At 43.8% G+C, this 13,494-nt stretch overlaps 1 protein-coding gene across 3 annotated transcripts in view; it reads left to right on the top strand.

Moving 5' to 3' along the window:
• Positions 1–13,494, top strand: part of spo11 (SPO11 initiator of meiotic double stranded breaks) — a 101,950-nt gene that overhangs the window by 26,107 nt on the left and 62,349 nt on the right. For all 3 annotated transcript variants that reach the window (XM_053240554.1, XM_053240556.1, XM_053240555.1), the window contains exon 3: positions 10,050–10,138. In XM_053240554.1, coding sequence (XP_053096529.1) covers positions 10,050–10,138 — 89 coding nt within the window. The remainder of the gene's footprint in view (positions 1–10,049; positions 10,139–13,494) is intronic.

Raw genomic sequence — 13,494 nt, forward strand, 5'->3', positions numbered from 1 at the left:
GAATTTTCAGTGATTTTACTCGTCGCTGTTTACATCCCCCCCAGCACTAACAACAGCGACCGAATCGAGGCAATAACAAGGGGCAATAACACATTAGACTTAGCATACACAAACAGCAAAGGAGCATACAAAGCCTCCCCCCTCCCCCACCTTGGACTCTCTGACCACATCACCATCTTGCTTAGACTTGCGTACAGACCGAAGGTGAGAGTCACAAGACCAACCAAGAAGGAGGTACGTGTGTGGCCAGAGGGGGCCCAGTCTGCCCTTAAAGACTGCTTTGACACAACAGACTGGGACATCTTCAAAGAAGCAGCAACTCACAACAACCACACAGACATAGAAGAATATACGATGTCACCAACGATGTCACACACAGAAAGATCGTCACTATTCGGGATGACCAGAAACCATGGTTGACAGGAGAAGTGCGCAAGCTTCTGAGGGCACGGGATGCAGACTTTAGAGCCGGTGACACTGCAGACCTAGCAACAGCAAGAGCCAACTTGTCCTGGGGAATCAGGGAAGCAAAACAACAATACAGCAATAAAATATCTGGACATTTCAGCAGCACCAGAGACACACAGACTCTAACAGACTATAAACCCCTTCCACGGACCTGTGACACTGACATATCTCTGCTTAACAGTCTCAACGAATTCTTTGGCCGATTTGAGACCTATAACAACTCACAGGAACAGAAGATCCCACCTTTCCCACACGAACAGGCTGTGTATCTGACCCCAGTCAGTGTGAAGAAGACCCTCCTGAGGATTAACCCATGCAAGGCAGCTGGACCAGACAACATACCTGGTCGTGTTCTTAAGAATTGTGCTGAAGAACTCAAGGATTTTCTAACAGACATCTTTAGCATCTCGCTGAGTCAGGCAGTCGTTCCTAAGTGTTTCAAGGCCACCACAATAATCCCAGTCCCAAAGAAGCCACACCCATCCAGTCACCACGACTACCGGCCCATTGCGCTGACCCCCATCATTATGAAGTGCTTCGAGAGACTGGTCATGCAGCACATAAAATCCATGCTTCCTCCCTCCCACGACATGTTCCAGTTTGCATACAGAACCAACAGGTCCACGGAAGACGCCATCTCAGCCGCTCTCCATCCAGCCCTTACACACCTGGACTCCAAAGACTCCTATGTGCGTATGCTGTTCCTGGATTTTAGCTCAGCTTTTAACACGGTCATCCCCCAGCAGCTAATAAACAAACTGAGACACCTGGGACTAAACTCCCCTCTCTGTAACTGGGTGCTGGACTTATTGTCGGAAAGATCACAAAATGTACGGGTTGGCGGAAAAACATCTAAGACCGTCACACTAAGCACAGGGTCGCTACAAGGGTGCGTGCTCAGCCCGCTGATCTTCACCCTGTTGACCCATGACTGTGTACCCAGTTACAGTACCAACCACATAGTCAAGTTTGCAGATGACACGACTGTAGTGGGTCTTATCACCAACAACAACAAGGCCAACTACAGGAGTGAGGTGAGCCGACTGGTCCAGTGGTGTAACGACAACAACCTCTTCCTCAACGTGGGGAAGACCAAAGAAATTGTCATTGACTTCAGAAGAGGACCTCCACTGCACCCCCCCACTTACCATCAACGGTGCCCCGGTTGAGAGGGTGAACAGCATCAAGTTCCTAGGGGTGCATATCTCTGAGGACCTCTCCTGGGTAACGAACACCACATCGCTGGCCAAGAAAGCTCAGTCACGCCTCTACTTCCTTCGCAAACTGAGGAAAGCACGAGTCCCACCTCTTATCATGTGCTCCTTTTACCGGGGCACTATTGAGAGCATTCTCACCAGCTGCATCACTGTGTGGTACGGAGGCTGCAATGCCTCCTGTCGGAAGACTCAGCAACGCATAGTGAATGCAGCCAGTAAGATCATTGGAGTCTCTCTGCCCTCCCTTATGGATATCTTCCACACCCGCCTCACTAGCAGAGCCATCAGCATTGCAGCAGATGCTTTTCACCCGTCAAACCTCCACTTCAGCCTACTGCCTTCAGGGAGAAGATACTGGAGCCTCCAGGCTCGTTCCACAAGGCTTTCTAACAGCTTCATCCACCAGGCTGTCAGGATGCTGAGCTCTGTCCATTATCTCCCCCCTCCCCCACCTACTTCTGAACTCTAATAATCTATAGCTCACCCCACACTTCTTTGATTGCACATAAGACACTTTATACTTCTGCAGAACTCTGCAAACATGGACCTGTTTACAAACACCTATTCAAAACGTTACATGTACAAACTACTTAAATCTGACACTGTCAGAGATATGTTTACATTTATCTGCAGGTATATCTGCACCTTTGGACGTATATTTGTATATTTTACAGAATACATTGTTTACATTTACTTAGATGTATATTCATTCAGATGTTTACAATATATTTTCACTCTGTTTATTTATATCTATTTATTATCAAGTACACTGCTGTTACCCTCATACTAAATCTGTTCTATATGCACTGACTGCATTGACCGTAAACACTTGATAAGAGAGAAGAGAAACGGTATTTCGATTCCTCTGTATGTATGCACATATGGTGGCATTGACAAATAAAGAACCTTGAACCTTTAACTGTTCAGGACAAACAAGGGACTCATGAACAACTATCACTAAACAAAAAAACACAGCTGTTGATCATTCAGGTAACAGCACAGTATTAAGAATCAAGTGGATGTAAACTTTTGAACGGGGTCATTTTTATAAATTCAACTATTATTTTCTCTTGTGGACTATATGTAAACATCTTTTATCCAAGATGGCGCTGCACACGGCCGCCTCAGTGTTCGGCTCTCCAGTGTTTGTACTGTTTTTGTTAGTTTTTCCTGTTTTTTGTTTCTCAAGCACGATCAGTTTTACCAGGGATGAACTGCTGAACATTCGGCAGAACACACCACACAATCTTCTACCAGTTTTCGACTATTCTGACGTTTTGCTGAACATTGTATTTGGCGGAGCAGCGGCGCTGTTCAGACGCTTTAGGGCGCGCTTTAGGACGCGCAGACGGGGGAAGCGTGCTGGCGCGCTCGTGAAGCTTCATCAGCGTGGATTTCGAACGGCGCTGCCTAGCATCCATCTGGCGAATCTCCGCTCTCTACCCAACAAAACGGACGAACTTCTGCTCTTCCGGACTAATAAGGATTTTTCAAACTTTGCTGCTCTGTGTTTCACAGAAACCTGGCTGAATGACGCCATACCGGACAGCGCTTTAAATCAGCCGGGCTTCCAGCTGTTCAGAGCGGATTGCGACGCAGAATCAGCGGTGAAATCGCATGGCGGCGGGACATGTTTTTACATCAATGAGAGGTACAGATGTACAGATGTAACAGTATTAAAGCAGCTGTGCTGTTCCGATCTAGAAGCTCTCTTCATTAACTGTAAGCCTTTCTATTCTTCACGGGAGTTCTGCTCGTTAATTCTCATAAGTGTTTACATTCCTCCGCAAGTGCACGTGAGCCTGGCTTTACACAAACTCGCTGATCAGACACAGAACAACATCACCCGGACTCTGCTATAATCATTCTCGGGGATTTTAATAAAGCAAATCTCTCCCGGGAACTGCCAAAATACAGAGAGCACGTTACATGTCCTACCAGAGACAGTAATATATTGGATCACTGTTACACCATAATAAAGAATATATATATCGGTCCATCCCCAGAGCAGCTTTGGGACTCTCTGATCACTGTTTGGTTCGTCTTATACCAACCTACAGGCAGAAACTGAAATCAGCTAAACCTGTATTAAGGACTGTAAAAAAGATGGACTAACGAAGCAGAGCGGGATTTACAAGCCTGCTTCGAATGCACTGATTGGAGTGTTTTTGAAACTGCTGCCAGCGATCTGGACGAGCTCACGGAGACTGTAACATCCTATATCAGTTTCTGTGAAGACATGTGCATTTCTGCCAGGACCTATCTAACATACAACAATGACAAACCATGGTTCACTGCAAAACTCAGACAGCTCCGTCAGGCCAAAGAAGATGCTTACAGGAATGGGGACAGCGTCTTGTATAAACAGGCCAAATACACACTGGAAAAAGAGATCAGAGTGGCAAAGAAGAATTATTCTGGAAAGCTAAGGAACCAATTCTCTTTCAGTGACCCCGCATCAAGACACCATCCCCTAGCACTGTGGAGAATGAACAACAGGCAGACAATCTGAATGAGTTTTATTGCAGGTTTGAAAAAATACCATTAACACCTCCAGCAAACCCCCTCTCCCCCACTCCTGCACTTCAGATCAGTGAAGATGATGTGCGTCAGGTCTTCAGAAAGAACAAGAGAAGAAAGGCACCAGGCCCAGACGGTGTCACACCAGCCTGTCTGAAAACCAGTGCTGACCAGCTGGCCCCCATCTTTTCACAGATCTTCAACAGATCACTGGAGCTATACGAAGTCCCTTCCTGCTTCAAATGCTCCACCATCATCCCCATCCCAAAGAAACCCAAAATTTCAGGACTTAATGACTACAGACCTGTGGCTCTAATGTCTGTGTCCATGAAGTCATTTGAAAGGCTGGTTTTAGCTTATCTGAAGGACATCACCGGACCTTCACTGGACCCCCTGCAGTTTGCTTACTGAGAAAACAGGTCTGTGGATGATGCAGTCAACATGGGACTGCACTACATCCTGCAACATCTAGACAGACCAGGGACTTATGTGAGGATCCTGTTATCTATGCCCACCTCCGTCTGTCAGTGGATCAACAGCTTCCTGACAGACAGGCAGCAGCTAGTAAAGCGGGGAAAATTCTCATCCAGCACCCGTACAATCAGCACTGGTGCTCCTCAGGGTTGCGTCCTCTCCCCACTGCTCTTCTCCCTGTATGCCAACGACTGCACATCTAAGGACCCCTCTGTCAAGCTCCTAAAGTTTGCAGACGGCACCACACTTATCGGCCTCAATCAGGACGGTGATGAGTCTGCCTACAGACAGGAGGTAAAAAAGCTGGCTGTCTGGTGCAGTCTTAACAACCTGGAGCTCAACACGCTCAAAACAGTGGAGATGATAGTTGACTTCAGGAGGAACACCCCTGCACACCCCCCACTCACCATCATGGACAGCACTGTAACGATAGTGGAGTCATTCAGGTTCCTGGGCAATACTATCTCTCAGGACATGAAGTGGAACATTCACATTGAGTCCATTGTTAAAAAGGCCCAGCAGAGGTTTTATTTCCTTCCCCAGCTGAGGAAGTTCAACCTGCCACAGGAGCTGCTGAAACAGTTGTACTCTGCCATTATTGAATCCGTCCTCTGCACTTCAGTAACTGTCTGGTTCAGCTCAGCTACGAAATCTGATCTCAGAAGACTGCAGAGGATCGTCCGGACTGCTGAGCAAATCACTGGTACACCCCTCCCCACTCTCCAAGAACTGTGCTTATCCAGAGTGAGCAAAAGGGCTGGCAAAATCACTCTGGACCCCTCACATCCAGCACACTCCCTCTTTGAACTGTTGCCATCTGGTCGACGCTACAGAGAACTAAGCACCAGAATGGCCAGGCACAGGAACAGTTTCTTCCCTCAGGCAATCCATCTCATGATCACTTGACAATAAAACGTGGAACACACAACACTATCATACATTTATTTACTTAACACACATACCCGTACATACAAAATTGTCTATTTTGTATATTGTGTTTTTGCTATTTTGTACATTGTATATTTGTATATTATTCTTTTTATTATCTGTGTCTATTCTGTTTAGCTTCTGTCACTAAAACAAATTCCTCGTATGTGTAAACATACCTGGCAATAAAGCTCATTCGGATTCTGATTCTAATTTATGTGAAATATTTTATTCAGGTCAGCACAAAATAAACAATAACATGCATTTTGTATGATTCCTCTTATTTTGGTAAAATAATTAACTTATACCTTGAAGGGAAGGTTTTGCTTGCAAAAGCTTAACCTTAATCGTACCATTACCTCTCTCTTTGTCAGGTCAGAGATTCAGGATGGTTGTTTCTGTTAATGTCTTCTTCCTCATGGGCCAAAGACTCAGAATGTGGTGTTTCTGTTAATGTTTCTTTCCTAGAAACTCAGAACAAGGAGATGCCGATCGGGGAGGTACTTTTATCCCTTTCTGATAAGGAGGAGATTGTAATCTGGCACCCTTCCATTCTAGCAACGTGATTGGCTACTGATGCCAAAAGTGGCCACAGTGTAGCCCACCCTAGTGTGGAAAGTTTGCCTATTTCCATTATTTCTTTTCCAAACTTCCTTCAAAAATATTATAGGCCTTATCCTGAACACAGAGTCCAAACATGATAAGAAATGGTTAAACTATAACTATGCATTCGTTTATGTATTAATAGGTCATATAAACTGTTGTCAACAATCATTTTCCAGTAACATAAACTGCTCTTTACATGAATGTGAAGTGGATGTGTTAGAGTTTGTCAATTTTAAGGATTCCAAACGTATGTATGAGTGGATTTGAATGGGTCTTTGTGGCCTTTCTTTGCTTCAGCCACTGCTGCCGCATCCAGAAGTCCTAAGGAATTTTTATGGAAGTGCTGGCCTAAACCTTAGGAATGAGTTTGGTGGTTAGGGTCAACCTGTGGTCCAATGAGGAGTCCTTCCTCGTGTGGATGTGGGAGATGTCTGGCAGTTGTCTTAGTAGCTTATCTGATGTAGGCATTTGTTTGTTTGTTCTCTAAGATCCAATCACAATGTGGCAAACCTTTCTCCACCCTGGCAGTTAGGGAGGGGCCCTCTTAAAAACTGGGCTCTGGAATGCCATCTTAACTGCTGTTCACTACAGAAAAACCCTGTAACATACAGCAAACCCACCCCACAGAAATGGTGTGGACTGAGGCACAAACAAACACCAGTTTGCCACCCTCCCCTATCACAATTGGAGGACGTCAGCATCGGCTCAGCATTAGTACACTGCCATTACCCCTATTATAAGAAAACAAAGTAACTTCCTGAGTTTCAGTGCTGACACGGGATAGAGACTTAAAAATAAAACATGCAGTGCACCATGGAAAGAGGAAACAAATACAAATTAAGTTATAACTTATGCGTATGAGTCTGTAAGTTAGTAGACACCTTGCCTGTTTGCCTAAATGAAAAATGCTACCAGTAGTCAACCGTCATATACTGTTAGAATTTACCAAGTTATGTAATTATAACAACTTCTTCTACCATGTCAATACTTGAAGAACGGGGTTTGAGAGTCGAGCATAGGAAATGTCACGCTTCCTCTGGGGAGTACAGTAGCTTGGTCTTGCCAGCATAGCTGGGTACAGGAGAAAGTTGCATCCTTGCCTCTATCATTTTCTTCCTTATTGATGTGAAGGAGCTCTGTTTCTTTGCTGTTTGGGGGGAGAATTCAGAGAAAAACCTCAGTGTTACATTGTTGCTTGTTCTTGCTCTGGAGTAAACTCGGTGTGCTCATTCAACTTATATCTCTTGCCTGCTATCGAGGGTATACAGATCGGTAATGATTGCTTTAGAAAGCCAAGTGGATCATCTTTCTCTGCCCCTTCAGGTAACCCTAGCAGCAGGAGATGTGCTGTGTCTGCTGCGGTCCTGTAGTTCTATCACCTGTTGCTCAAGGCTGTGGATCCTGATTTAGTTTTCTTCTTTAATGGAAAAGATGATGGCAATGGATAATCAATCAGTTTCCGACTGTAAGCCATTTAGCAAACTGCCGTCAAATGAAAAGCTTCCCCAGATGTCAAAATAAGTCGAGAAAGCAGTAAAAGCGTGGAGCTCTGCTAATGTGCGTCTGGGTCCATGAAAGCGTCACGTGATTCCTGTGATCCAATCAAAGTTGATAACTGGGAGATTATTGATAAAACTGTGTGTAGTAGCCAATGTGAATGTACGTTTCATACGGTAGCCTGCACATATTATGAGTAAGACACATTTTAAATGAGATCAAGTAATGATCTGAGAGAGCTTCGGACTGTGGAAATGTGACTATATTTTCTTTATTTAATCAGAATGTTAGTATTAGATGAAGAGTGTGACAACTATTACGAGTGGGTCCTATTAAGTTCTGATTAATCCCTACTGAATCTAGAATGGGCACAACCACTGTTCTCAGAAGATCTTCTGGGTTATCAAAATAAAAGAATATAAAGTCTCCAACAATTAATGTTTTGTCTAAAGAAACAGCCAGGTTTGAGATGAAATCCGCAAATTCATGAAGAAATTCAGAGTACGGCCCTGGGTGTCTATAAATAATAATTATTGGAATCGACTGGGTAGACTTTTTGTGGCTACATATGTTAGTATAAAAAATTTCAAATGAATTTATGTCTAGTATTACAAATAACTACTCCTCTGCCAGTTAGACGAGGCTGATGTATATAACTATCCAGTTGGACTAGCTTCATTTAATGCATGCTCCTACATACTCATTTGGTTTAATCCACGTTTCTGTTAAACAAAGTACATTAAACTCCTAATCAGTAATAGTGTCATTAACTATAAGCAGTTTGGATGTAAGAGATCTAATATTTAACAGTCCTAGCTTCATTTCAAAGGTGCTGGCAGTCAGTATGATCTAAGTTTATGTTAATTAGGTTACTAAACTTTCTGAGCATTTCTACACTTTCGTTTAGCTCGGGGAACAGACACGGTCTCAATATGGTTGAACCTGAGTGACGGCTCACTGCAGACAGGTCATTTTAGCCTGCTTATCTGCTCCTTGGCCTTGTCTCTGGATTGTCACTGATTAATTAAGCCAGTTCTAAGCCTGTGGGTTATGCAGCATGAAATGAGAGCAGCACCTTCTCAAGTGGGATGGATATCATCCTGCCCTAACAGGCCAGCCTTGCCCTCAAAACTACTCATTTTTCTATAAAGCCCACATTTTTTTGGCGCACCATCAGGACATCCAGTAGATCAGCGACCATAACCTGCTGTAAGCTACATAACTGAAGCAGCTGGTGCCCCTAAAGTAAAGGGCTAGCTAATTTCACGTGCCTTATGATAGTCTCCTATAACCAGAGCTCTTTCAGTTTTCTCAGCAGGTGCTTCACAAATTATGCACATATGAATTTGGCTGTTGAAAAGGTAGAAGACCTTGCCTAATTAAAACACATCAAAGTCTATCCAAATAAAGAATGTCTTAATAAGTATTGACTGTTATGATCAATTCATCTCATACTGATGTTGATGGATCCCATATGAATGGATCTCTCTGAGTGAGATATGTAACTGTGATGTCAGACAAGCCTCCTGGGTGCAGAAACGCAGTCGGAGCCTATAATGATTTTATAAAGCAGACCAGAATTTGTTTTGTAAAATGTTGCATTGTGCTGTTGGATGTCAGAATTGGAAAAGCGTTCATTAACACATTCCTTTTTATTATTTATTAATAGTAAATTATTATTTACTATTGAACTGGACACCTTTCCAATTCAGCAGAAGACAGTTGTGGCTACAGACAATTAGGAGAGAGAATTGGTCCAAGGAGCTAAATTTTTGCAGTGCCCATTTCATCTAGTAGCTAACTGTCATAACAGTGAACTAACTAAGAATTTAACAGGCTTAGTTTGCTAGTTCACCAAGATGGTTATTTTATATTGCTTTAACAACCCAGCAAAGCTCATCTGAAATCTACAACAACAAACTAGCTATCTAACACTAGGTAGCTACATCACATTCTTATGCAGGAGTTGCCTATAATGGACAAGTTTAGCAACCATCTTTGTTCAACTTTATGATGATGTAATCAAAGAAATATTGCAGGCAGGGTGCTAAACCATAAGAATCCTCTAGAGTTATGCCATTTAAAGTGTTAATTTAGCCAAATATCACTCCCTGTCTTTCAGTGGTAATGCATAATGGTAAGTGAATAATCCTGAAAATAACACTATGGTGTATTAATGGGTCATGGCTTTACATGCAATGCATTGTTCACAACCCAAAACTGTGACGTGTTTGTGTGACCGGCAAATTAGGTGATTTAATGGATTGGTTCAGGGACAGTAGTACTTGTTGTGCATGACATGTAATTTATTTATTTATTTATTTGTGTGTAAATTCTCAGATTTAACAAATCTGTTGGTCTGCTAATGACTACGGGTGGCACTGTATCAACTCTGCGAAGTGACTGCCCTTCAACTGCAATCAAGTTTGGTGAGAGAATTCTGTCTGATAATGTTTAATGGCTAGTTATAGATTTGAATTTAATCAGAGAGGGTTTTACTGATTCATTGTCACCTAGTTCAATAAAGAGTTTACCTTCTCTGAAACTGATGCCACACTGTGCCTTTTTCCCCCACTTCTTGCACACTATAATCAGAGGATATAATAACATGAAATGTGTTTCAGTTTCTGTTAACGCTGGAATGCGCCGTCATAGTGGAGATCAGACTCATGCAGAGTGGAGATCACAGTGCATGGTCCAACACTAAACTAGTCATGTTTAACTGTAATATAAATGCTTAATAAAATTATGCCTGTGTACTGTACACATTATCTTTAATCGTAGGAATTAGTAGGCCTGGTTTCCTTTTTTTCACGCGAAATCTCAATTCTTTTGCTGTAGCATGTGAGAGAAAATTTTAAAAATTTCTTCTGTTAAAATCCTTATTTCTTCTGTTAAAATCCTTATTTGAATAAAATTATTTTAAATGTCACAGCAGCCAAAGATTAATCATGGCAGAATGTTATATGGTTCTCCTAATAGATTTAAAAGAAATCTTTTTCAAACAATTCATGGGATTTGTTGTGTATTTTGTTATAATTTCATTGGCGACCTAGCCTATAGGAAACATTATGTTGAATAAAAAATAAAAACATTACATTTAAATTGATAGGCTTGGAGCGGTGTCTAGTAAGAGTTAGTAAGAAGAGTTCTAGGAAATAAAATTCAAATTGGGTTACTGAAATGTCTAAAGTGCTTGTAAAACACAGCAATATAAACATCTGTAATTTTATCAGGTTATTTCTGCAACCAGTTTTGTTTCATTTGATGAATTTATGTTAGGTGCGATACATTCAGCTGCTGGATTTAGCTGATATTTAATGTTTGGCACTACCCAGTGCATTTTGTGATGGCCCTTTTGCTGTTTTCATGTTAAGCCATGTAAAGATGCTGAAACGCTGTAGCTGGGGCAACATTGTGTGTGTTTGTTTGTGTGAAAGACTTGCCTGACCTTGTAGTCGACTTCCCCACAATTGACGTGTGACCTCAATGGGCCCTTGCCGTTTTGTAAGTAATTTAGGCCTGATATGGGAAGTAGTATGAGCGCTTTATCTCCCAGTGGTCTGAAGCAAATTCTCCTTTGTTAGTTGACTCGAGGTGTTGAGTTTTACTCTCAGGTCCAGAACGTACTGTATTTCATTTTCACTGTTAGAAGGTCCCTCCTCCCAATTTTCCCTAATGACATCCAAGACGTTGTGGAGCATGTGTCTGTACAATTATTTGAATGGGTAGGACTCCTGTGGAGGCTTGCATGACCTCTCATACTGAAAATAAAAGGGGTTTGATCCACTTATCCCAATTCAAGCATCATTGTGTAAAAACTTATGAATCGTATTTTTAAGTATTTAATTAAACAGTTCGACCAGCCCATCGATTTTCGGATGGTAAACACTGGTGCAAATCGATATAATCCCTAATAATTCGTAGCTGTAGTTCACGAAGGGTGCATGACATGCATGCTGAGATGTTGCGCTGAGCCACTGCTTCTGAGTGTCACATTGCATAGGCCACTAAAACTAACACAAAGCAATGCCGTCATGCACCTCGTGGCTGGATGAAGGGGACCTCGATCAAGGGACAGGGCGGAAAATGGCACTTTTGGGGTGGCTGGCAGATTCACCAGCTGACATTCGCGCTGCACACCACCTGTGAACATTGCCGTGAATGCCTGGCCAATAGAAGCAGGCCATGAGAAGGTTTGGTGCCCTGCATTGAATCAGGCTTTGATGGACGGTGGTCTGGTTACACCCCAAGTCCACCAAGGCCTGATGTGTAGTACCACTGACTTGTGGTACAGTCCTTCTCGATTGGGGGAGGCCTGCGGCGAGTCAGTGGTTCCACAGCCATGAGGGAGCACTGATCCTGGAAATGTCTGGATTTCCCGCAGCGCCAACAATCCTGCCCTGGCTTTGCCACAGTTCCCTGTGGTGAAAGAGATGGAGCATGGGTAGACGCTAGAGGGCTGGGAGGAGGGAGGGGAGGACCCCTGGGGGGAACACCAGGTCTGAGTTGTTGGTTTTGGGGCCCTGGGAGGTGGGGTGGGGGTGGAGAGAGAGAGAGAGAGAGAGAGAGAGAAAAGAGAGACACCTGGACTGGGGACTGTCACCAGGTGATCCTTTGCCAACTTCATCTTGACGCCAACTTCATCTTGATGTATGTTCAAGAAGCTTGAACATACATCAGCTTGATGATCTGTTCTGCGTCCCCCTCCTCCGCCATCAACTACTGGCAACAGGACTCCTTCAGCTGCTGCATGTAAGTGAAGGGGCTGCTGACCTCGGTGAGCTGCAGGGACCAGAAGCTTCAGTGGTGCTCCTCCACTGTCTGGCTGACCCACTATAGGACTGCCTTTGTGACGCTCAGATACTCCAGCCGTGTCCTTGATGGTAGTTGCTGGGCGGCAAGCTGTGAGAGGAGTCGCAGAGCCCATTTATCCTCCAACCACTCCTTTGCAGCTGCTGCAGGCTTGAAAAGCTCAATGAAGGCCTCTGGATCGGTGGTTGAGACCATACTGGTGAGCATAATGTGTGGGACAGTGACAGTGAACACAGCTGGAGAAATGGTGGGCTGCAACAGCTTCTGGAGTGCCTGTCAGCTCTTGGCCTACTCCTGAGTGAGAGCTTTAAAGCACAGAGCTGCTTCTCATTACTCAGGTCGAGAACCACTTGGTGTTGGGTTAGGTGGAGGCTGGAGAGGGAGTTTAGGATGTCCCTGAGTGAGGAGGCATCCATGATGTGGCTGAGTCCTCCTTGATGCTAGATTTTGGCACCACTGTAGAACCCAGTGGGTATGGATGCGGAGGATGACTCAGGAGGCAGGCAGAATTTCATTGGTGCTCTGGGCTCACGTGTATTTTCAGCAGCACTTTTCAGTGCACTTTTAAAAACGCAACAAAAAAAATCCAAACTAACAGAAATGTAACATAAAAGGGTCCATCACTAGCTTGTGGCTTTCACCTTGTTCAAGGTCAAGATTGTGTGTGTGTGTGTGTGTTGCAAGCTCCACCAGCTTTGCCACTGTCCCTCCCTCTCTGGCTCATGGCAGTCACTGAAAGCAAAAAGAAACACATACAAGTATGCTGGCGGCCATAAAGCACAGGTGAGAATCATCACGCATTAACTGCCTGTTCAACCCACTTCCTCTCCATCTGCATCTGATACTCGACCACACCATACCCCTGCTGTCACACCCTTGCTCACTCTATATTTTACCCAGGCCCACCTTGTTCAATTTCTTGTCTTGCCACTGCCACTATACCCCTGGTAATAATAGGAAAAACAAGCGG

The sequence above is a fragment of the Pangasianodon hypophthalmus genome, chromosome 16 (genome assembly GCF_027358585.1).
Source record: "Pangasianodon hypophthalmus isolate fPanHyp1 chromosome 16, fPanHyp1.pri, whole genome shotgun sequence".
NCBI classification, from domain to species: domain Eukaryota; kingdom Metazoa; phylum Chordata; class Actinopteri; order Siluriformes; family Pangasiidae; genus Pangasianodon; species Pangasianodon hypophthalmus.